Source organism: Phoxinus phoxinus (assembly GCF_949152265.1).
Source record: "Phoxinus phoxinus genome assembly, chromosome: 21".
Lineage (NCBI taxonomy): Eukaryota > Metazoa > Chordata > Actinopteri > Cypriniformes > Leuciscidae > Phoxinus > Phoxinus phoxinus.
Window position 1 is genome coordinate 23,573,052 of NC_136896.1, and position 26,040 is coordinate 23,599,091.

The 26,040-nt window shown below is 35.4% G+C and overlaps 1 protein-coding gene across 1 annotated transcript; it reads left to right on the plus strand.

Moving 5' to 3' along the window:
• Positions 1–1,163: 1,163 nt before the first annotated feature.
• Positions 1,164–25,635, plus strand: med24 (mediator complex subunit 24). Its single transcript, XM_079595218.1, has 26 exons — positions 1,164–1,308; positions 1,516–1,662; positions 2,322–2,404; positions 2,642–2,680; positions 2,773–2,846; positions 2,953–3,176; positions 6,708–6,819; positions 8,365–8,515; positions 8,603–8,716; positions 10,323–10,376; positions 10,561–10,643; positions 10,965–11,051; positions 11,199–11,310; positions 12,511–12,653; positions 12,770–12,807; positions 12,930–13,012; positions 13,206–13,384; positions 14,051–14,150; positions 14,316–14,491; positions 16,677–16,941; positions 17,030–17,211; positions 21,101–21,194; positions 22,168–22,267; positions 23,083–23,163; positions 23,279–23,427; positions 24,663–25,635. Exons 2-26 carry the CDS (start codon positions 1,533–1,535, stop codon positions 24,777–24,779), a joined length of 2,970 nt encoding a protein of 989 aa, XP_079451344.1. The 5' UTR covers positions 1,164–1,308; positions 1,516–1,532; the 3' UTR covers positions 24,780–25,635.
• Positions 25,636–26,040: the final 405 nt, after the last annotated feature.

Genomic DNA, 26,040 nt, shown 5'->3' on the forward strand with positions numbered 1-26,040 from the left:
GTTGACGTGTAGACTTTCAAATGAAATGGGAGACACCCTAATTGACAATGTAGTAGGCTAAATCATGGTGTCTTCTTGAGAGAAGAAAAAAGATCCAACTAAGACATTCCGCATCTATATGTGTACTGTTATTGGTGCAGGGTGTTCATTTGTAGTTCTGAGACAGCTGTGGCAATTTCTGTAATTGCCCAAACATTTTTCAGAATTGAAGTTGAAAGGAATAAAAACATGTCATTGTTAAAAAATACCACCAACCACAATAAAGGAGGCATGTGGTGATGTTGAGGCAGAAGAACATTCACATTCCTCACCATAATCATGTATGATAAGAATATATTATGTGATGATGAAATTCTACAGCCAGATGTAATAAAGGGGTGATCAATAAACTTAGAACTGTACAACAGTAAACATTTGCTGCATGTTTGTGTTGTGTATTAATTTTTTTTTGATAAACATGATTTTCATTTGTGTATCTGTGTGTCCAAATCTGATTATAAAATCAATAGAAAACACCAGTAGTTTTGATAGCATTTACTTCTTATAAATACATTACCAGAAAAAAATACAGCACATTATGCAGTAGGCTAAAGTTAAATTGATGGCTAAGTTAAGAGTGTGTTTAGTTGGCTGTGTTATGATAACCGTGTTGTTGTTGTTTTCAAGGTAAGTTTATTTAAATTTATGGAATCTTTAAGGAACTGAAATTCAGAAGATCCAGAAACTGAACAAGCAGAATTGATAAATGTCCATATTTCCATAGTGTTTGTAATTTAAAAAGGGATTTAGAGTTGTAATAAATGTACCGTCCTGTTTACAGAATAGCATACTAAGGTAACATTGTACTAAGATAAAATGATGGTGGTACCATTTCATGTTATAACATATATAAATAATATAAGCTAAGTTAAATATAACGGGCTAGCCTATTATTAGGCTATGGTACTGATTACAATATCCATGTCCCATGTATTTACATCAAAGAAAAAAAAAACATTAATATGGCATGGTATCATGTAAAGAGATTATATTGCTTTTAATATTACTTCGCTTATTGTTATGGTGAAAACGTCTAAACTTACATTTTCAGTGTTTCCTCCTAAATCAAAAGTTTAATACAATCTCCCGACCAATAAGAGGACCCGATATCACACTATCCAGTCGGATTGAGCTATACTGCAGCAAACAGACATTCTCGGCCAATCAAAGGACGTGATCTTACAGATCAAAATGGCAGCGCTGGTGTGTTGAAAATTGGAAATGAACAAAAACCTGATTCATTTACTGCATAAACTGGAATATTTTGTGGTAAGCAGGATTTTAAAAACAATAAATCATAAATTTGCTTTTTAGCCTATTTGTATATTTGATATAACTGTTTATAACACCTTATGCGAGAACTATGTGTTATTTTTCTGTGAGACGTTATGAGTAGAGATGATGTAACTTATCTCGTTCTTCTGCCGTACACAAATGATCTCCATATGGTTGATTAATTAATGTTTTGATGTATAGTTAATAAAACAGACAGAATGAAGGTGGTGAATCTGAAGCAGGCTATCCTGCAGGCGTGGAAGGAGCGCTGGAGTGATTATCAATGGGCCATTAACATCAAGAAGAACTGTCCTAAAGGAGCTACATGGGACTACCTCAATCTAGCAGGTCATATCTAAATATATCATCTCATATTAAGTTGAGAAATTACTGTATCACACTATACACAACCCAGTTTTAGACATTTGTGAGCAATTCATTTTGCCCACTGTTGAGGAATCATGTGAACACATCTCGTATGCTCTCTAAGGCTGCCCTTATTTGATCAAAATATAGTAAAATATTGTGAAATATTACAATTTAGATTTTCTTTTCTTTTTTTCTTTTTTTTTCTGTTTTCAGCAGCCATTACTCCAGTCTTGAGTTTCATATGATCCTTCAGAAATCATTCAAATATGCTACATGATATAAGGCTTAACTAAATATTTATATTATTATTTTTAGATTCTACACACACACACACACACACACACACACATTACATATAGAAACTGCCAGGGACTCGGTAAATACAATATTATTACATGGTAAATTTGTTCTATATATAAAAAAAAATGTTCTGACAATTTTATGTGCACATATGGTACAATATGGCACATTTTATTATTTGCTTCTTTTTTTTATCATTGTTTTTGTTGCTGTCCACAACCCTGTCAGAACAGCCCTGCAACCCTCCAGTTGACAGCCGCTGTGTTAGATAACACTCTGTGATGCATGTAACCTTTCGTGTAGTTGTTATGGTGTTGTTATTGTTTCTCCTGATACAGAGGCTCTTCTGGAGCAGGCTATGATTGGCCCATCACCCAACCCTCTCATATTGTCCTACCTGAAGTATGCTATCAGTTCACAGGTAAATCGTTCTGTTTGCAGTGCTTGATTTATCATAGCCCTGTTATTTGCAACTTTTCTCACAGAATAAATTAATCATGATGACTGTCTGCTAATAGTGCATGTGTACAACAACAACAGGAACTGTAAGCTTTACTTTTGTGTGATGCTGCATCTACACCATTAAGTGTCAGTATAAGTTCAAGATGACAATAGGCCCAGCAGCTTTTTGACGTGATATTCTCTCTCCCACCTCTAGATGGTGTCATACTCTAGTGTGCTGACAGCAATCAGCAAGGTTTGTGTTTATTTTATTTTATTTTAAACCTATTATCTTTAGACTTTTTTGACTCAATTCAATTTACTAAATTTCTATTTGTCTATCTACAGTTTGATGATTTTTCACGGGAGCTATGTATCAAATCATTGCTTGAGATCATGGACATGTTCTCCAACCGACTCAGGTAGCCATCCATCAGTTACCGGTAGTCGCATTAGTCCGTCTAACAGTCAGTGAGATGCAGCGAGGACAGAAATAATGTTTTTCTCTTTTGTGTTTCTTTCCTGCAGCTGCCATGGAAAGACAGAGGAGTGTATAGGCCTGTGCCGCGCAATGCTGTGTACCGTGGTTTGGCTCCTGCAGGGCTGTGCGTGGTACTGTGAGAGACTGCGGGAGTCCAGCGGTCTTCCTGCAGTAGAGAACAGTCTGAGAGCCTGCCTGGAACGCATGAACAATCTGTTACACAGCACCAAGAACAGAGCCCTGGTGCACATCGCACGCCTGGAGGAACAAGGTGTGTGTGTATTTACTAAGAATAATTAATAATAATAATCTCGTAATGATATACTTGCACAGATTTTATATAATTAAGCAACAGTGTAAATACTGTCAATTCAATCTATTTGGTGCTGAGTCGTTCATGAACAAATCTCTCTTTTTTGTTTTTCTATTTAAAGTGCTTTTTAAATTAAGCTATTTCAAAGGCTCCTAATTTTGTTTTGGAGATCTCTTAAAAAAGGTTTTCATGCATCAAAAGTAAAAAAAAAAACATTAATTTTCTCATATACATTGCACATCGCCACATTGTAGGGCTGCTCGATTATGGAAAAAATGGTCACAAAAAAAAATTTACAAACCGCGTGAGTGTTCAGCGGTGCTGCATCTTGAGACTGTCTCTCAAAATGGGTTGGACAAGGCAAGCATCGAAACTACACTCTCGTGCTTAGGAGTCGGGACATGACGGAATTGTCACTTGCACATGCGGGCCAGCATTGCATCGTAACTAAAGTTTATAATTTTCACTTCTTTTTAAGTCTTATCAGTTCAAACATTCAAGCTGAGAGAGGTTATGGCTTCGGGAGGGGCGGATGTGCGCACGTGTCATTCAGAACACAAGACAAAATAAGTTTTCTCGCGCAACAGAACATGGCAAAATAATAGTTTTTACTCGATTGTACTATTTTGATGATCGTTGGGAGCCGAAATCAAAATACAATTAATTGCACAGCCCTACCACATTGTTCAATTATTCTCAAACGACTCGTCGTACATAGTGGTTTTTACATATACCAAAATATAGCTGCATGTAATTACAGCTGTAAATCATTTCTTGTTGACCCTTCCCTTACACTAATGGTTCCCAAACTTTTTAGAGTGGTGTGTACCCCCTGAGGCATTTAACATCATTTTGCGTACCCCCTCTCTTCCACTTGGACTGCAGTCACACCTTTTCCATTTTCCATAAAGGGACAATATTTGCCCCCTTAAAGTGATTTTCCAGTAAATGTGTTCCCTTTATGAAGGCAATGTTTTTCTAATCCTATTAAATGTATGTCTCACGGTTTATGTAAAGTTCTTAAAATTACATTCATTTAATTATTAATAGAATAAATACAGCAATAAATTCAACTAAATGAATAAATTCAATCGAATTAAATCAGTATCAACAAAATCTAAATGTATTTAGTATATAGATAGTATTTATACACTGTTTAATGCTGCTCAGATGTGGCATGTATGCAATTACAGTGGCATGAATAAATAATATTATGAGAAAAATGTTTAAATAAAAGCAAATTTTAAATAAAGAAATATTGGTAAAATTGTGGTTGTACTTTTAAATATTAAATTAAAACCGCCAGTAGGTGGCGGCAAGTGACTGTCTTAATGTCATTCATTCATTCGTTCATTAACACTGTATTTATGAATGGGTTGAATCATTGACTCTCCAGATTCGTTGAAAGCAGCAGATTTGTTCACTAACGAAACACTCTTGTGTGTTAGGAGGTGCACAAAAGTTTTGCGGTGGCTTTCGTTGGAACTATTATTACATTGAAAAATAGAGCAAACAATATCGACAATACTGTTTAAAATGTACGTCACTTAATTACCTTTTTGTTTGTTAAATTGTTGTAAAAATCAATGTCACTTTTGTAATGGTGTGGAAATTTGGGGAAAACTGCATTATTGCTGGTATAATATATTGTCAGGTATCTTTGTGTATTGTGGAGAGTTTGAGTCTTAAGTCGATCTCTATGCAGTGTGTCTATATTTGATCTTCATGCTAGTAAGTGCTAAATCCCCACTTTTACAAATTCATTGTGGAGAGCGGCAGTAATGTAGTGCAATCGATTTGAGTCCCTTGTCTGTCCTGAGCAGTTAAACTGAGCACTGTTCTACAGAAATATACTCCAGGTCCTGCAAATTCTCTGTAAAAAAACGGTTTTCAACCTTCATTCTGACCCTCTGTCTGAAATGATCTGTTTTTAAAGGGCGTCTCATTTAAGGCTTGTCAGTAAATGGCAACTGTTATGATTGGCAAACATCATTGCATAGGAAACTAACTGACTACTTATTGAATCAAAAACTGTCCTAACCTTACTTGTATTCCACCTCAGTAGCATAAAAAATGTTTTGCAATGCAACATGAACACAGTGAGTGCATTGTACCTAATAATCATGTATTTATTTAATTTTATTAGTATACCGGTAAGTACATAGTAGTTAAAGACACCTAATATAAAGTTGGATCCAACATTGAATTGAAAATGCTAATTAGTAGTATATGGCTGCCATGGTAATAACTGGACTGCATCCAGTTGTATGGTGGTGTTTTGAAAGTATTAATTTGTGTTCCAGTTTCACTTTGACACATTTTCCAGGTAAAACATATAACAACAAACATTTCGTACACCACCAAAAACCCACCAATACAATATTGTTTTGTATGTTTACATGAATCATACATTTATTAAATCAAAGTATAATTTGTTGTTGTTGCATTTTTACATTAATTCAAAAATTAAGAAAGTAACAAAGCAGTAGCAATTTTGTGTACCGGTACATTTTATTTGTGAACTGAAGTTCAGCTATTTCTTAATCATGGCTTTCTTTTCAAATCATCAGGCATCAGTGCCTGGTAAACACTACTGCAGTGCAGTGGTGTGTGGTGTTTTTAAAAAAAAATGAGGGCTCACACTATATATATATATTAGTATAAGTCAATGGGCTCAGGTAAGAGAGACGCAGCCTCTCGCTTCTGCTGGAGTCACTGTTGGACAATGTTACTTTATTAAAAACTAGTGACTTTTATAAGTTTTAATGTCACATTTTGTCATTTATGTAGCTTTATTTTTGTAATATCGATGAATTTCTCCTAGTTATATTTGAGGAGACACTGCCTCCCTTGCCTCCTCGGAGGAAACTTCCTTGCACTATAGATGTCATGGTGGTGTACCTTTGATTTCCGTTAATCTAAAACTGATGTCACTTTTGGACATTGTCACTTTATAAAAATGTATATATATAAAAAAAATCCCTGTTAATCTCATATTTTGCTATATTTGCTTTCGTTTTATTTTTGTACTGTTATATTCTCATCTATTTTCTGATCTAATCTTGCCTACTCTTGTCACTTGCAACATGATGATGCCATGTGACACTGCATACTGCTGTCTATTGCATAATGCCAGCATAAAAAAATAGTGTTTATTACACAGGATTCAGTAAGTAGTCATCTAGTATTCCATTACAACCCTTTTCTGTGGCCTGTATCAGCTTATTAATCAGAATGACTCAGTGTGATTTCATTTTTACAAATCATTTCTTTTAAACTCTGCCTTTCAGAGAATCGGATTACTAATTTGTTTGCATCGCCAATCAGAAACGATTTCCAATTAATTTATTTTTATCTAAAAAAAATATATATGTGTGGGTAAATGTTCATTTTTATTGAATTACTTTTTATTGTTTATAAATGATTAAATCATGATGATCATTATATTGAATCCCATTTAATTTTCCATGTCTTCTCTTGTCTCATAAGCATCCTGGGCCAATGTAGAGCAAGCTTTGCTCAAGCTGTCAGAAAATCTTAATGCTGTGACCAATCAAACGCTGAAGGAAAATCTTGAGGAATGTGTTTCATTGGTCAATAGGTGAGAATCCAAAAAACCCCTCAGACTCACTGTTTGAAGTGCAGCAATGAAAGAGTTGGGAAAAAAAACTGATTATTCAAAATGCATTTGCAAAGAGGTTGCTGGAAATTATAAAATTAAGCAATGTTGTGATTTATTGCAGTGATCTTAATGCAATTTGGCCATTTTTGTCATTAGGCTAGTTTAGCAATAACAAGGAGACACAGATCAGACTTTATATTAGGTCTCTTTAACAACTATGTTCTTAAGATAAGTGTGGTACAATGCACTTATTGTGTTCATGTTGTATTGCAAAACACTTTTGCTGCTATTGAGGGAGGGTATGGGTAAGGTAAGGGTCATAATTCATGGTATGTGGTTAGGTTTAAGGGTGGGTTACAGGGTAAGCGTAGGATAAAACAGTTTAAGTATAGATGTTATTACATGTTTTTATGATGTATTTTTATTTTAATTTTAAAAATCGCAACATGTATGTAAACAGTAAGTGCATTGTATCAAATTATTCATTTAAATGTTTGTACATAGTAGAATTTAACAGGTTAAAGCTACACTGTGTAGGAATTACTCCCATCTAGCGGTGAAATTGTATATGACTACCAACTCAATATTACTTTCTAGCCCCTCCCATTCCGAGGGCGTTTTAACTCCTGCGGTGCCCGTATTATTTCAAATCTGCCGGCAGTCGCGAGTAATCTCCCCCTGGCATTCGTCACGGTGCCACTGTGTAAAAATGCGTAAGGCAAATCTTGAATTTCCAGGTATGTCCTTCTTTGGCTAATGTATTTTCAAGATGGAGGCGCAACATGGCTTCCGCCATTCGAGCAGCTCACCCGTATGTATTATAAATGGCAAATTCTACGCTTACGAGAATACTTGATTAGTTGGTAGAAGTAATTATACATTAATGAGCACATATCATTTTGAAAGAACAGTGGTTTTTGCTAAGAATCAACTTAAAACATAACACAGGCCTTGTCCACACGAACACGGGTATTTTTATAACCGTGACTTTTTTTACGCGGTTCGCCCGTTCGTCCACACGGAAACGCAGTATCAGGTCACTGAAACCGAACATTTTTGAAAACCCCTGCCAGGGTGAGGATTTTCAGAAACGCCGGTTGCAGTGTTGTCGTGTAGACAGTAAAACCGGAGTTTTTGCCTTGCGACGTCAAAGTGCGCGCCGTTATCCGCTGTGTTTGACGTCAGATTGTGCGTCGCTGACGGCTTCTGATTGGCCAACGTGGCTTTACGGTTAGGGTTATATCGCCGACTGCTGGTGTGGAATGCTCTTGACGGCGCTTGATAGCGTGTTTTTGCGTTTTCATGTAGACGGAGATTTTTTTCAAAAACGCAGGAGGAAAAACTCCGGTTATAAAAATACCCGTGTCCGTGTGGACATGGCCACAGTGTAGCTTTAAAGACACAACATCCAGAAGCATTATGACAAAGATGAATCTTTAAAAAACTTGGTAATTTTGATTAATTTCCATGTTTCACTTAAAGCTGCCTTTATTATTTTAAATGATTTGATTTGTGTTTTCATAGTATTCCTCAGATGTTGTGTGATCAGTGTGATCCACCGGTCCACACCACATTTCCTTCGGTCCATGCCTTCGTCATGCTGGAGGGAACCATGAATCTCACTGGAGAGACACAGCCGTTAGTTGAACAGCTCATGATGATCAAGAGGATGCAGGTGGCTTCAGACACCAGTGTTCATACTTGAGATGAAGTGGTGTATGTGTGGGTTTGTCTGATGTGTTTTTGTAATCTGTGTTTGTAGCGTATCCCAACTCCACTGTTTGTACTGGAGATCTGGAAGGCCTGTTTCACTGGACTCATCGAGTCTCCAGAGGGGAATGAGGAGCTCAAATGGACGGCCTTCACCTTCCTAAAGGTTTGGTTGAGTCACCAATCACTGGTCTCTCTAGAACTTTCAGTTGTAATATTGGCTGTGCTAAAAAGGCCAGTTAAAGAGATAGAAATAGGAAATGTAAATTCTGTCATCATTTATTCACCCACATACTGTAGTGTTCCAAACCTGGTTGCCGGATTCACAAAACATTCTTAAGAATATTTTTCTATTTTTTTTATTTTATTCTATTTTATAAAACTGATATTTGCTACTTATTTTGTTACCTAAAAATAATATACTTTTCTATTTAAAGAAAAATTTTACTTCCAAAAACATTTAAGAAAATCTTTTTTCTTAAGATTGCTCTAAAGACAAATCGGTTAAACTTTATTTGAATGTGTCCGTGTTACAGTGCAATTATACATTTAAGTACTAAGTAATATTAATTAACTACTGTATGTGTTCTTACTATAAGGTTATGGTTAGGGCTGGGCGATAAACAATATCATATCGAGGTAACGATGATAAGCTCTGGACATTTTTACTCTAAGGATTCATCTAGCAGCCTATCTATCACACAGCAGAAAATAAACGCTACAACATCCAGTCAGTGCATGTCGCTAATAAAGTGATGTCTGCATGTCTCTGTGTGAATGAACAGCGCGGTTTCGTCTGATATACAAACTCGTACAAGTGACGCTCATGATGGTTTCAGCGTATGCCGTAATAAATGAGGACATGAACACAGGAACTTCATCTCCAGAGTTGCTCTGAGAGTCACTTCACAAGCTTGTCACTGTTTCATTTGAGAAAAATTACTGTAAAATTTACACTAATACTGAAAGTTCTTCATGACAAACATCATTTACATGGATAATGTAATAATATTATTATTACTACTTTGAGAAGCACATTTTAGTATAGGCTAGAGTAGTGATATGTTTTCTGTCATCATTTCTTGAAGCTAAACCAGACTTTTATTTTGTCACTTCACAAGTTTGTCACTGTTTCATTTGAGAAAAATTACTGTAAAACCATCAAAATAAAAGTCTGGTTTAGCTTCAAGAAATTATGACAGAAAATATATCACTACTCTAGCATATACTAAAATTTGCTTCTCAAAGTAATAATAATAATATTATTATTTATAAGGAATATCATACAACCAAAAAGGTTTTTCATCCATGTAAATTAAATTTACACAGTTCTGTTGTGCAGCATCTTATTCGACAAAAAATGCAATGTTTTGTTGTAAATTAATTGTTATATTTTCATTTGATTACATTTTAAAAGCTTGATTGTTAGTTTAATAAAATGGAAAACACAGAATTTAAGAAGAAAATAAAATTTATTTCATGGGGCCCTATAGAAGTTAGTTACTCTGTGGAGTTTAATTATGAACAAACAAGTTTATGTTCCTTCTTATTAAGGTCTAACATGTATGTGGAAAGCAATTCCTTCCCCATTAATGTTAGATAAATGAATATCGTGATTAAATGAAGACAGAAATATTTGAAGAACAAGACTATCTATGTTACTTTATCTATGTACTTGACTTTGTTTCAGACAATTATTATCTATTTGGAGTTCACATAGTCCAGCTGTTGTACATGGTGTAAAATTCATATTTTTCACATGACATTTCCAGATTCCTCAGGTTTTACTAAGACTGAAGAAGTACCCACAAGGAGAGAAGACACAGGTACAATTATTCGACTGTTTACTTACCCTGTTCATGTAGGATTTCAACTATTTTGGTTCTAGTTCTAATTTGTGTCTCTCATGACACCTGAAACCTCATATGTCTGCCAGCTAAATATGACAGTCCACATAATCCGAAATGTTAATCACTCCATCTGACCTGTCTGTGTGTGGGTGTTTGTCAGGATTTTACGGAGGATGTGAACGTGGCATTTGAATATCTTCTGAATCTCACTCCACTGCTGGATAAAGCTGACCAGAGATGCAAGTATGTCGCCACTACCAACACCTGTGTTAGTTATGTGCTGAAACATAGGAAGCTGGAATGATGATTTGTATGGGCTTGAAACTTGCTTTTATTCAAAATGACTGGCAGTACATTCAAGGTATTTATTAATACCATGGTGTTAGATCAACTGGTAGAGCTTGGAACTTGCATAAATGTATACACACTGATTTGTTACCATAGTCATGTACCATATTGTGTATATGGTACCGGTACTTCAAGAATACCACTGAATCTTCACAATAGTGTTTTTGTTCAGTTATAAGGCTGTTGTTCAGTGTGTGTGTGTGTGTGTGTGTGTAGCTGTGACTGCCTGAGTCTGTTACTGCAGGAGTGTAATAAACTGGGTCTGTTGTCTGATCCGAACACTGCCAATCTTACTGCAAAACGGTATGGTCAGAAAATGTTATTCTTATTTTTATTATATCATTAAAATGTGGCAGCATGCACATTCTTTATCTATGTTCCTTGTTGATTTCTCTCTCTGTGCCATGTTTTTTTTCCTTTTTTTTTCTTTTTTTTTTCTTTTTTTTTCAGGACTGAGGACAGAGAACATGCGCCCAGACTGAAGACAGCAGAGAATGCCAATATTCAGCCCAACCCAGGCCTCATCCTGAGAGCCGAACCAACAGTCACCAACATCCTTAAGGTCCTCAGCTGGTTTTATATCATTTTATATTGATTGTCTTGGAATCTCACAAGTCTGTTAAAAGCTTGTGCAAGTTATATTTTACCCCAATATCAAGAAAGAAAGAAATTAATTAGCCTGTTTATAGTCGTGATGAAACCGGAGTAGTGACAGATTTTCTATTCTGCACTGTGATGTTCATCCGAGTGTTACGGATTATCGGAAAGAAAAAAATGCAGGTGACTTATTTCTGTGCATCAGTTTTTGAGATGTGAGCGTGGCACTCAAAAGTGGAGACAGATGAACACAAGATTGTACCGGCTGATCCAGTTATGGTGTTTTGATGAAATATTATGAGGTCAAAAACTACATTTGTTTACATTTTATGTTCATGACCGATTACCTTACAGTATTTTATACTTTATAGTATTATATGTACAGTGTTTTAGAGCAAAATTAGATTTTTGCATTAAAGTAATGAGAATTTAGAGGGAAAATGTGCTTAATTGTTATAAAAATAATGTCAAATTAAAAAAAGTAATGGTCCTGGAAATAGGCTTTATTTTCATTATGTAAAATATATATATATATTTTTATTAGAGTGAATTATGATTTTGAATATGTGGTCTGTCTCTTCCAAATGGTTTCATGCTCTCAATGATATTTATTTGATGAGTAAAAATAAATTCTCAATAAGTCTCATTAGTTAATGCAAGTTAATACAGATTAACTAACAATGCACAATACATATGTTACAGTATTTATTACTCTTTAACTCTATTTGGTTACACGTGTATTTTAAGGTGTCATAGTTAAAACAATGATATTTTTAATATGGAGTAATATTAATTAATTACATGTTACATGTACTTACTATAGGGTTAGGGTTTGGTTGAGGGTTAGTTGCATGTTATTATGCATCATTTACTGTTATTACTATGGTAAGTACATGTTACATATGTAACAAGGACACTGTACAACAAAGTGTTATCCTTTATTTAATAAAAATACAACTGCTCATTGATAGTTCATGGCTCAGGTAATTAAATTAACAGATACAACTTTTTTATTGTAATAATGTATTAGTAAATATTGAAATTAAGATTAATAAATGCTTTTGAATATTTTTTTCATTATTAGTTAATGTTGACTAATATTAACAAATGGAACCTTATTGTAACCTGTTAGCTGATCGATTTTCTTCTCTTTCTGGTTGTCTAGACTGTGGATGCAGATCATTCTAAGTCTCCTGAGGGGCTGCTAGGAGTTTTGGGTCACATGCTCTCAGGGAAAAGTCTTGACTTGCTACTGGCCGCTGCCGCAGCGACTGGAAAACTCAAGTCTTTCGCTCGCAAATTCATCAAGTATGAAAATATGGCACAAACTGGATAGATTGCATCAGGATCATCTTATATTTCCCTTAAATAAATACATGAACAAAGTGTCTATATTTATATATATATTTGCTGTTATCTTTCAGGCTTAATGAGTTTCCAAAACACATCAGTGGAGAAGGATGTAAGTCATGTGCTTCATTTTGATACGATTACATGCAGTGTGAACTTGCGTTGATTATTTTTAGCGTGTGTGTGTTTTCATGTACACACTTTTAACATAACGCATGTTAATATACTTTCCAGCGAAGTCTGCGTCAGTGCGAGCTCTGCTGTTTGACATTTCCTTCCTCATGTTGTGTCATGTCGTGCAGACCTATGGGTCAGAGGTCAGTCTCCACACACATATTTATTATACAGATAGTGTGTGTAGCTATAGAGCAAAAGAATGTTACAGTCTGATGAAGTTGTGTAACATTATTACATAATTCATAACCACATCCTGCCATCACAGAACACTACTTTTTTTTTTGGCGTTCTACTATACCGGAGTCATTGACATCCTCTTCCTTGTCTGTCCAGGTGATTCTTTCGGACCCCAGCCCATCGAGCGAGACACCCTTTTTTGAGACATGGTTGCAGACTTGCATGCCAGAGGAAGGGAAAACCCTGAATCCAGACCACCCCTGCTTCAGACCTGAGTCTGGGAAGGTGGAGAGTCTGGTGGCCCTTCTCAATTCTTCCTCTGAGATGAAGCTTGTGTAAGTGCTTCTTCACATCAGCTGCATCTACCAATCACTCTTGTCACATACAACATTGATTTATATAGAGTGTGTTGGAGTTAAGTTTAATTTATTTCTATGAATCGGTTCAAACTCTTTGTGAATTGGTTCAATAATTGATTTGTCTTTTCTCAAAAATTTTCACATAAAAAAATTCCCTGCATGCCATTTTTGACTTTGAGGCATTCTTTTTGTATGAGTCTATTTTTTTGTTATTGTTTTAGGAAAATCCTGCATAGTGCACCTTTAAAATGACCTTTGTTAAAACATAATTTACTAATACCAAATAGTATGGTATCTCGTTTAAAATTAAAGAGTTTCTTTGAATAAAATGCTAACAAAGCTGGAATTAGTACATTTTTGCATCCAAAATCACATATTTTCATTGTATATACTGCATTTTATTAAGAATTTGCTTATTCATGGAACAGGACAATCTTGTTGATGAAAACTTCAGTAAACTATTTTTTAATTGTTGAATCAAGGTTTTGTGGGCTGTCATATGCTAACGAGCTATGGCTAAATTAATATTTTGCAGTTTGGTTTCAATAAATGGAGGAAGTTTTTGGCTGTGGTTGTTTGGTTTTGTGGTGCTTTTTTCTGTCTTAAGGATCTATTAGTAAAACATTTTCTATCCCTCTCCAGTCAGATGAAATGGCATGAAATATGTCTCAGTACCCCAGCAGCTATACTGGAAGTTCTCAATGCCTGGGAGAATGGAGTTTTATCAGTAGAGGCTGTTCAGGTGAGGACATTCATGGGGCCCTAATCAGGCTCAAAGATTCTAAAGCAATAAGAGTCGTGACAATTTGGAAAGATTTTTTCTGAGTTGTGCCATATTGTCAGAATACAGTAGTGTCATCTTTATGGCTGTAACTGAAGAAATCTCTTTCTCTTTCTGTGAGTGTAGAAGATCACAGATAACATCAAAGGGAAGGTGTGCAGTATGGCCATCTGTGCAGTGGCGTGGCTGGTGGCTCATGTTCGTATGCTAGGATTGGATGAGAGAGATAAACCTCAGACTATGATTCGTCAGCTCATGACTCCTATGTCTGGAGAAAACACTTTGCAGTTCTACCATGAGCGGTAGGGATCTCTACACAAACACACCAGACTACATAACCACACTAAATCTTACGTAAATTACTGGTCTTGAGATCCGAAACATGTTTATATTGAGTTTATCTAAATCAATTGAAATGCTAAAAAAAACATACAATTAAGATGCTAACTGAAATTATATATATTTATATATATTAGTGCTGTCAGTCGGTTGAAAAAAAATGGAACTAATTAATCGCGATTAAAAACATTGGAGTTTTCATAGATACTCTCCAAATTAATGTAGAAACAACTTAAAGACAGTATGTTTAAAATATTTGTTGTAATGGCATCCTTTTTATGATTGAAGGGCAGTATCACTGATACTAATACTGGTGCTAATGTCTCTATGAAATTGATAAAAAAAAAAAAAAACAGGCATTGCATTAACCATGCTTGCATTTAAATTTTAATGTATTTTTAGGGCTTGGATTTTTATGGGCTGAAATTCAGCATGGTTGAATATTTAAGCTGTGAATATTTCAATTCAACACATATTCATTATTAAAAATTCAATAATCCGTATTCACCTTTCATATTTCACTTCCAAAATATTCAAACTGTTTAAAAATACAACCTATAATATTCAACAGGCAATCTTCGGTCCATTTTATTTCGCTTTGCAAATACGCTTCCACAAATTCAGTGGTTCAAATTATGGGGGGTGCTGGATGGCAGAGGCAGGCTAAATGCACATTAATTGCACAGATATTAACATAAATTAATACATAATATTCAATACAAATTAACATAAGACTTTTGTTTTTTCATCGATTGAATTTTTTTTAACTAGATTAATCACATTTTTTTCTGTGATTACTTCTGACGAATCGCCATTAAAAAAAGCTAATGTTTTTAATATATTTTATAATGTACTAATTTCACATTTAATCTCCAAATTAATGTGGAAACAACAAAGACAGTATATTTTAAATATGTCTAAAAGGTAGGAAATATACAGAAATGTAATAGTTATCAAACAGTTTGCACTGCATAAATGTTAAATTATATATAGATTAATCCTTATTAAAGTTACAAAAGTTCTTTAGTCAAGAGCAGTGAGTGGTTTTCTCTGTTCCCTTTGTTCTTTGATTAACTTTACTGATAGACAGCTTTATTTGGCTGCTGTCCCTTTAAGAGCAGCCGCTGCTGACAGACGCGCATCTCACACGTGCCTCATTCTCTCACAACTCTTTGTTCATTTAAGACTTTATTTAACTAATTTTTTCACGGGAGAAGGTTGTGAAATACGGGAGACTCCTGGGGAAAACGGAAGTGTTGACAGGTATGCATTGGACATTCACACATTTAGGGACTGTCTCTAAAGTTACATACGACATTGGTACACACGTTTCTAACTTCAATAGTATTGAAGAGAACGTCTTGCTCTAATTGTTGCTCTGGTCTTTGTCAACAACATGCGCTTTTGCACCACCTGCTGGTGAGGTCGACTAACAGCAGATGGGGATTATGCTCGGTAATCTACTGCTTTTCCTGCAGTTCCTGGATGTCAATGTTGAATTTACTGTCTAATTTGAACCACTGAATTTGTGGAAGCGGATTTGCAAAACGAAATAAAATGGACAGAAAATTGCCTGTTGAATATTATAGGTTGTATTTTTAAACAGTTTGAAAATTTTGGAAGTGAAATATGAAAGGTGAATATGCATTTAATTTTTAATAATGAAAATGTGTTTGAAATGTTTTTAATCGCACTACTTGGAAAAAAATAGGCATTATTTAAATTCACAAAAAAATTATTCTTTCTTTTTTTACATTTGGCATTATTTTACTTCCATACTTATACGCGTTCTTGTTTGTATTTTTGAATGGTTTAAAAGCAGTTGCATGAATAAGAGTGTGATCATATAATGTAATGGCAGCCAAAGATTACAGAAAAAACAGATGCTGCGTTAATTGCGTTAAATATTTTTAACGGTTTGAACTGAAAATATGAATCGCATATGTTAACGCACTAATTTTGACAGTACATATAGAAAGTTGCGTGCCATGTACTGCCGTGTTTAGTTCCAGGTCTTCAAGATTTCAGGCAGGTGTGTTTTGATTAGGGTTGGAACTAAACACTGCTGATCGTGGTCCTCCAGGTACAGAATTGAATAGCCCTGAAAGACTGGTATTTGTCTCCCTCTTTCTCTCACACCTTCTCCAGTGTGGTGATCATGAGCTCTATCTTGGAGCACATGTGTGCTGATGTATTTCAGCAGACAGGACTGTCCCTGCGGCCAGCGGTCGAAGGTCAGGAGGTTATTCCCTACCGTAACCTTCTCCCAGCACGCCAGCCCATCCACCAGGCTCTGCAAACCCAGTTTAGGGAGGTTCTGGAGAAGGGCTGGGTGGACTCCCATGCATTCCATCTCTTTGAGAACCTACTACATATGGGAGGGGTTTTCTGGTTTACTAACAACCTGGTTAAGGTAAATGTGTTTGGGATTGCACTATTAAAGATTGAGGGAAATGAATTGCACCTGTAAACCGACTTTTATGCATGTGTTTGTGTTGTAGGAGCTCCTGAAGGAGACCCGTAAAGAGTGGGCGTCTCGTGTGGTGGAGTTGCTGTACAGTATTTTCTGCCTGGACACACAGCAGATCACCCTCACCCTACTGGGACACATTCTGCCACGTCTCCTCACTGACCCTGCTCATTGGCACAGCCTGGTAGATCCGCCCGGAAGAGCCCTGGCAAAGTATGGCTTTTTTTCTCTTTTCTTTTTTAAATAGCATTTTGTGTTAAAATTTTGGTGAATACATTACACACTTTAAAGCACTTAAAGTACACTTACACTTAAGGTACACTTAAAGCAATAAGGTTTACTCACCCCCTTGTCATTCCAAAAATGTATGACTAAGGATAATTAAATGATATACGATTCATCCTAGGCCTTAAAGGGATACGCTTAAATGAAAATTCTGTCATCATTTACTCACCCTCAAGTTGTTACAAACCTGTATGAATTAATTTCTTCTGCTGAACAAAAATGAAGATATTTGAAATGCTTTAAAATGGAACAGAATCACAATTCGCAATATTGTTATTTTTATATGTTGTATTCGAGTGTAAATATTTGCGCAGGCAGATTGAATGTAACTAAATTTTAAACGAAATCCTAAATTGGGTATAAATTTTTTTTTATTATGTGTGTACAGTTCTTATTTTTAATATACAGTATTAATATGATACTACTATGGAGTCAAAATAGGGCCATATATATCTGCAAAATAAAACAATGTTTCGCAAAAAAAAAAAATGTTTTGCAAAAAAAAAAAAAGTTTTGCAAATAAAAATAGAGTATTGAGGAAAAAAAATGTTTTTTTTGCAAGTAAAATAAAATAATTGCAAAAGAAAAGTTAACCACTGAGAGAAAAAATAAAGTTTAGCAAAGTAAAACTTCAGCAGCATTGACTGCAACACATATTTCCCTTTGCGCCGCTCCTTTAAATCCGCGTTTCTGTCATCCGTGCCTCTGCGGTGCACGCTTTCCTTTGCGCTTCCTTTTTTCTTTGCGCCTCGCTTTGTGTCCCTGATTTGACGTGGGGGGTGGGGTCAAGAGGTTGGGGTGTGTACAAGGGACGAAGGCGCGTCCTTCTCGCCTACGTCATCAGCGCGAGCCCCAGACCGAGTGGATCGATGAAATGGCGGATGGGTGATGGATCACAGGTATGTATTATTGATAGCTTTCTTATTATTATTATTAGACTCCTATATTATTAATAACAGATACTGCTAAATACCACCCTCTAGCCGGTCTGAAGTATCTGTTATTAATAATATAGGAGTCTAATAATAATAATAAGAAAGCTATCAATAATACATACCTGTGATCCATCACCCGCATGTCTCTGCTCCGTAGAGTTGTGACGTTCGCGAACGAACCGATTCTTTTGAACGGCTCATAAACATGAACGATGGGAGCCGAGTCGCGGCTGGAGGGGAGCCGTTCTTTGTCGTTCTTTTTTTCCTATGCGTGTTTCACACAGATGCACACAAAGGCTGTGTTTACACTTGGCATTAACATGCGATCACCATGATCTGATCAAGCAGATCGGATCATTAGCCAATCAGGACACCGTGCGTTTACATTTGTTCATATTAACAAATGTATCTGGATAACTGATCGGATTTCTGTTTCCTGCATAATATTTAAATTATGTCTGTAGCACGACACCAATAAGATAATACAAATTAAGCAATGTCCCAATTGCTTTCACTCACTCACTTTACTTTCCTGTGCAATCTCCATCCTTAAATCAAATTACGTTTTTTGAATGAAGGAATATTTCCAGAGTTGATCATACATAACCATATAAGTCACATCATCGATCATCGGGTGATGTCCTATTTGCAAAGTTTACAGTAGTAATAGTGGATTGTATGTAGACATTTCCATTTTATTTATTCTAATTTCATCTACAGTAGCCTATATATTTAAAACTTTAAATATTTTTTGTTTTTTATCAAAATGTTCTTGTGTGGAAGTGTTTGTAGTAAAAGCTGTTTTGCACAGAAATTCATTGCAGCCGGCTTTGTTTTTGATGTTTATTTGTGAGTAACGTTAGGTATTGTATGAATAACATAAGTCAACATAGCTTTACACATACACACACTTTGTACTAAAGGTAAATCCAAAATAGTGATGTCACTTCCTAAGCAGAGGGATGTTGTGCAATGGAATATAGTCCACACATGACAAATGAGGTAATAATCAATATTTCAGAATAATTCAACTATTGGTGTGTGATATCTGAGTTTTAATTATTTGACTACAAATCTCACCTCATCATTCCTCCCAGTGAGGATAAACTAAGATGCTCCCAAGCTGGCTTCTTAAAACTGACTAAATATTTAAAAAGAGCCAAAAGAGCCGTTCTTTTGAACGGCTCTTTGAAAGGAACGGATCCCCTCAAAGAGCCATAAATCCCATCACTACTGCTCCACCATTTCGATCGATCAACTCGGTCTGGGGCTCGCGCTGATGACGTAGGCGAGAAGGACGCGCCTTCGTCCCTTGTACACACCCCAACCTCTTGACCCCACCCCCCACGTCAAATCAGGGACACAAAGCGAGGCGCAAAGAAAAAGGAAGCGCAAAGGAAAGCGTGCGCCGCAGAGGCACGGATGACAGAAACGCGGATTTAAAGGAGCGGCGCAAAGGGAAATATGTGTTGCAGTCAATGCTGCTGAAGTTTTACTTTGCTAAACTTTATTTTTTCTCTCAGTGGTTAACTTTTCTTTTGCAATTATTTTATTTTACTTGCAAAAAAGCATTTTTTTCTCAATACTCTATTTTTATTTGCAAAACTTTTTTTTTTTTGCAAAACATTTTTTTTTTTTGCAAAACATTTTTTTTTTTTTTGCAAAACATTTTTTTTTTTTGCAAAACATTTTTTTTTTTTGCGAAACATTGATTTATTTTGCAGATATATATGGCCCTATTTTGACTCCATATACTACTTCTTATACTGAAAGCGTAAATAATGAGGGTAGGAATGATCTCCCTACCCTCGTCCAGAATGCAGAATCCCTAACTACATTCAAAAGACAACTGAAAACTCATCTCTTCCGTGAGCACTTGACATAAAAAAATAAAAAAATAAAAACTTTTCCTTTAATCCTCCCTTGTTTGGCTTTTGCTACTCAGAGCAATGCCTGAACTTTGTATTTTGAGCACTTCTTGCGTTATTTTTGCCTCACGATGACTCGCTTGCTGTAGTCCTCAGTTGTAAGTCGCTTTGGATAAAAGCGTCTGCTAAATTACTAAATGTAAAATGTAAATATAACTGGTGGACTAATCAAAACAGGCACTCAGAACACCCTTCCAAGGGGGCAGCAGGATCCAAATCATTTAAATTAATGTATTATTATAAATACAATTGACATAAGTTTACTATTAATATATTAACATTAATTGAAATACAAAAAAAAAAAAATTAAAATGTAAACTTTTTTTTTTATTAACATCATAAAAAAAAATCCAAAAGATCCGGCTTAATTATGTGATGGCTTAATTATGTGATTTAATATCTAATTATAAATACAATTTATATTTATTTTATTATATTGAGATTATCTAACTTAATTTTATTTATTTATTTTTGTGCTTATTTTGTTGTTGTTTGGAACATGATTCATAAATTAATGATGAATTTATGTATGAATGAACTCTGAAGTTATTTCCTCTTTTCCTCTTGACTTGCTTTCTTTCATCTGCTTCCTCTTTTTTTCAGTCTGAGATTCAAAACGGACATCCGTTGTGATTAATATGTTGTCAGGCTTTTCCCTTGGTTTCTCTTTCTTTTCTTTTTTTTCTTTTTTTACAGTTAGTTAAATGAACATTTTATATGAGGTCAATCACCCTTACTAGATGTAAACCTTCTTTCATCTGACAGAATTTGTGTGGTGGAACACCTGCTTTAACGCAGAGGAGAGACAACATTTTAAATGTCTTTTCTGTCAACCTTTCAAAGTATACTAGCATGTAGATGTTATCTTCAAAACTAACTAAAAGCCACAAAAATCACATTTTGATTTCACAAGGTCTTTATGAAAAAATTATAATGTGCGGGTGTGTGTTATAGGTTGTCAGTATGGTGTGCTCTCAGTTCTTACTCGTCTCATCATAAGGGTCAAGCATCGGCACGACAGCGCAAGAGACAACGTGAGGATATAGAGGTCGGTTACACTGTTTCTCACACAGCTTATGTTTTAAATTGCCTCTATTATGCTTTTTTAAAGATTCCTAATTATTGTAGGATGTCTCCTACAATAGATTTACATGCATACAACATTTTTTTCATGATATATATTGCAGCATCGCCTCTTTTCTCACAGTGTCAGAAACGGTACGATAAAGGATTTGGTCTCTTTAAACCCTCGCTTTTCAGAGAGCCTACTCTGCTCTGATTGGTCAGAATGTCCAGTCTGTTGTGATTGGTCTACCGCTTACAGCGTGTGTCAGTAAGGAAATGCCTATTTGAATCTAAATTTCAGCTCCAGAGGCTTCCTTAGCACTTGATACACTGTGATATGAACAGTTACAATTTTACCGTATAAATTTGAGCCCGCGCCCTCATCCTTGATAATTGCCTGCTAAGTGGATTTGCTTTCACAGCGCAGAAAACTGCGTCTTCTCGACAAGTCGACAACAAGAAACCAATCTCTTCCAGTCCTCAGCTACAACTACAGTGTTTGAGGAGGACGGACGGATCAAAGTAGATGTTGTTAGTGGGCAGCCAGTGAAGACCATAGGCTGGCATTATACAAATTTGTTACAAACCTACGTAGGTCTGGGCAGAAAGTAAAACTGGAATTACTCGTTTCAGGCAGTTCAGAATCAGTTTTTTTGGGAGACAGATAATACCTCAATTTAATATTCACTTTGATCTTTATAACTTTTCAGACCATTTACATTTACAAACATCTATATTACACACTACATAATGTCTATGGTAACATGGTATGGTGATAATGTGAAAGGTAATGTCTGAAAAAGCATAATGGGGCATTTTAACTGAACTCAGTCATACTGTGTATGCTTACATACATTTGCATAATTAACACATGTATGTCTTACCCCTTTAGCCCATACTTCTTAAAACTTAAACTAAAATGTAAGTCTCACTCATTGTTCTCTCATTGGTTGTAGGACTACACCAGCCTGTTCCCTTTGGATGACACACAGCCATCTAAACTGATGCGTCTGCTTAGCTCCAATGAGGACGAGACTGTCATGCTGTCCAGTCCAGGTCATTTCCTGCCTGCCCCACTTAACACAAGCTGCACAAAAAACTGCATTAAAATCACGTCTATCTGAGGATTAATGTGCGATTTTTATCTATTAGTCAATCTAGAAACTTGTTAACCAAATCTGCCTATGCTGCAATAATTGTAAGATGTCAATTTTGCTGAAAAATCCCCACAAAAATGCAACATAGCTTGCGATAGTTTTGAGCTTCCTGTGGCAGTATCACTCAATGTGCCCATGACACAATGGATGTAACTTATTTGCCAAAAATAATTTGCCAAAGACAAACCGAAAAAACTTTTTTCCTTCATTTAGATTAAGATTCTTTGCTGAATTAATAAAAATATTTTTAACTGCCTTTAAGATTACTGTTACTTTACTAAAAATATAGACCCCCCCCCCCCCCCCCCACCCCCTCCCTGTTCTAGCTTGGACTAATCTGGACAACGATTGAAACTTCTCACATTATTGTCTTTTTAGGGTGAATCATTTGTTGCATTCCTCATTTGTAAGCCACTTTGGATAAAAGCATCTGCTAAATGAATTAACGTAAATGGATAGGTACCATAGAAAATAGAAAGTGAGAATATCGAGAAAACTCTCGTGACTATTTTGTCACTTTCACTAAAAAAGGAGGAAGAGCTGGAAATAAAACTGTTGATTTTATTCATGCTGTAAAACGAGAAAGGGAAGTTTTAGTGAAATCCGCTTTGATAGCCACTGTGACATAGTACAAATTTTTTACGGTTTCTACGTATGTTACAAAATTTAGGTCTGTTAAAACTGACACGAAGTAAACTGGTGTTATCTTTCTAGGTGACCGTTCCATGAGCAGTTCACTGTCTGCCTCTCAGCTTCACACCGTCAATATGAGAGACCCTCTCAACAGAGTGCTAGGTCTGTGCTTCATCTCGGATGAACATTTAGTCCCACTATATAGATGAAAAAACTACCACCACTGCACTACCTCTTACAAGCAGATTCTTGTCTCTCTTTTTTGTTTCCTTTCTAGCAAATCTGTTCCTGTTGATTTCCTCTCTTTTGGGGTCTAAGACAGCAGGCCCTCACACACAGTTTGTTCAGAGCTTTATCGAGGAGTGTGTGGAGTGCTCAGAACAGGGCAGCCGGGGCAGTATCTTGCAATTTTTACCCTTTACCATGGTGAGGGAATCATCTACAGTACTATACATGCACAACACACACACACTGATATACATTCAGCATTCTGGTAAAGCTGCACAATTAATCGTATTTGAATCATGATTAAAATGTCTGCCTCTCTCACTTAAATTAGTATAATCGTCTTGCATTGCTTTGGTCACCAGATGTCAAGAGTTTAAATTTCAGAGTACTTGCATTTTAATTATGTATTGGTATATAAAGACAGTTTAAACAAATTTGAATAAGTTTTTTTAGACAATTCTGACCTACCCTACCTTTAATCTTCCCTACCTGGCAACCATGTGCACATGCTCTCTCTGCACTGCATAAAGCACTGATGATCTGAAAACGCTGACAAACATGTTTTATTTTATTCTGATTATTCTGCTCAAATGAAAGCTTAATACAGCCAAACTGTGTTCATTCATGGGGCCACTTGTGCTATTTGCTATAACTAAATCTGGGATCAAACATTGTCAGTGACTGACTATAATAAATATGTGCTACAATACAAAGTTTTGTAGTTTTAATAGAAAAAATTAACAATTTGGAATATCTGGAAATAATATTAAGAATTTCTCTTTAGCTTCTTAAGGTTTTACCATTTTTCATAATGTTGAGAGTGTGTTGATGTAAATACATATTTTTTATTCATGAAACTAGATGAGATAAAATAAACCCTGCGTATGAGTTGGCGTTCTCTTGATTGTTGCTTGTATGAATGTGCAGAAATTCTAATGAAATGTAAAAAGAAATGGTAGCACTTTATTTACATTAAATTGTGCATGTTTATGTGCAATTACCTCTAAACCAAAGCGAAACCCAATATTAAGTGCATGTTGTTAATTGAATAATTGCACTGTAACAAGGACAACCTAAAATAGTGTAACCAAAGAAAATGATCAAATGAGAAGTCTTGATCAATAATCGAAATCAGTTATACATATATTTGTTTTAAGGTGTCATTGTTACAGTGTAATTATACATTTAAGTACTGAGTAATATTAATTAACAACATGTACTTACTGTAGGGTTTGGTTTAGAGTTGGTTGCATGTAATTATGCATAATTTACTGTTACTATTACTACAGTAAGTACATTGAGGACACTGAAAAAAGTCATCTCAATCTTTTTTTATTTTTATTGGGGTAAAATATGATTATCAGTTAAAAAAATATCGTTCAGCTCTAAATTTTAGTATGGAAAACCTTTACTTTTTGAATTTGTCTTCACAGATTTCAGAACTGGTGAAGCTTCAGGCACTTGCAAAACCCAAAACTGTGCTGTCCATCACAGACTTGAGCCTTCCACTGGGCCGGAGGATGGCAGCTAAAGCCATCGCTGCTCTATAGAGGACACTCACTCCAGCATGCCTATAGGAATATGTGGTTTTGGTGGGTGTGCAAGAGTGAGGAAACCGCTACGACCTCCCGTCCCAAAAGAGTAATTTCTCATCATCTACATAGGCTTCCAGTAACCTGGGGGTTGGGATGGGTTGTGATGTTGCATTTGCGTCTGTTGTCTTGAGGACAGCTCAGTGTTAGTTCTGATTTGACACACAGAGAGTAGCTGACTGTTCACATTAATTTGACATTTATTTCCATCACTCGTGAAAACAGAAAGTAACTTTGTGTTATAATGTTTGTTTTTATACATGTAATAATAACAGTTAATGCATTATTGCCTGTTGACAATTTTTTTGTGTTTTTATAAACAATGACTGTGATTTGGATTTCCTGCAAAATACGAGAACTCTAAAATAGTATATTTTTACTAAAATTCAAATAAACTGGTAAAATTTTATAAGTGTCTTTTTTTTTTTTTTTAAATGCACACTGCGGCTGTCAACAGATATGAGCAAAAGTGTTTGTTCAGCAGCGGTTACTTGTTAGATTTCCTCTGAACATTCAGAATCATCTCTGGATTTGTACCGTTAGATATTATCTGTGTTCATTGGAACAACTAACGGGAGGGGTGTATTTTAGCATTAGTTGGCCACCTTTTCTCAATCTGCCTGAAGTTAATTCTTTGATTAAAATAAGATTTACAAAATGTATTTTTCATGGTTTTACATTTTCTTTATACATCTATAAATATACACTGCCCAGCCAAAAAAAGAAAGTCGCTGTTTGGATTTAAACAGACAATCAAGTCTGAAATTTCAAATTGTGTAAGAATGTTTGAGGGTGTATAAAATCATTTTCATACATGAACTGGCACCGCACAGTCATTGAGTCCAGACCTTAAATGAATTGAAAGTCTTTGGGATGTGCTGGAGTAGACTTTACAGAGTGCTTGGCAACACAAGATCTTGACCAAAAATTAATGCTACTCTTGATGGAAATAAATGTTGTGATGTCATTTCCATCGATATGTGCATCAATTTTTGGTCAAGATCTTGTACACAATCTACTACATGCCTTCTGTCATTAAATGATATTTTACCTTTCTTTTAACCTTTTAATTCCATATAATATATTCTTAAACTGTACATACATGTCTTTTTGCTGTGAAATGTTTACTAATTTTTACAAAGTAAACTTAAAAATAACTTTTATATTTTTAGTAATATTGCAAAAAGAACATTTACCGCACTGAATCAACTTGTTTACT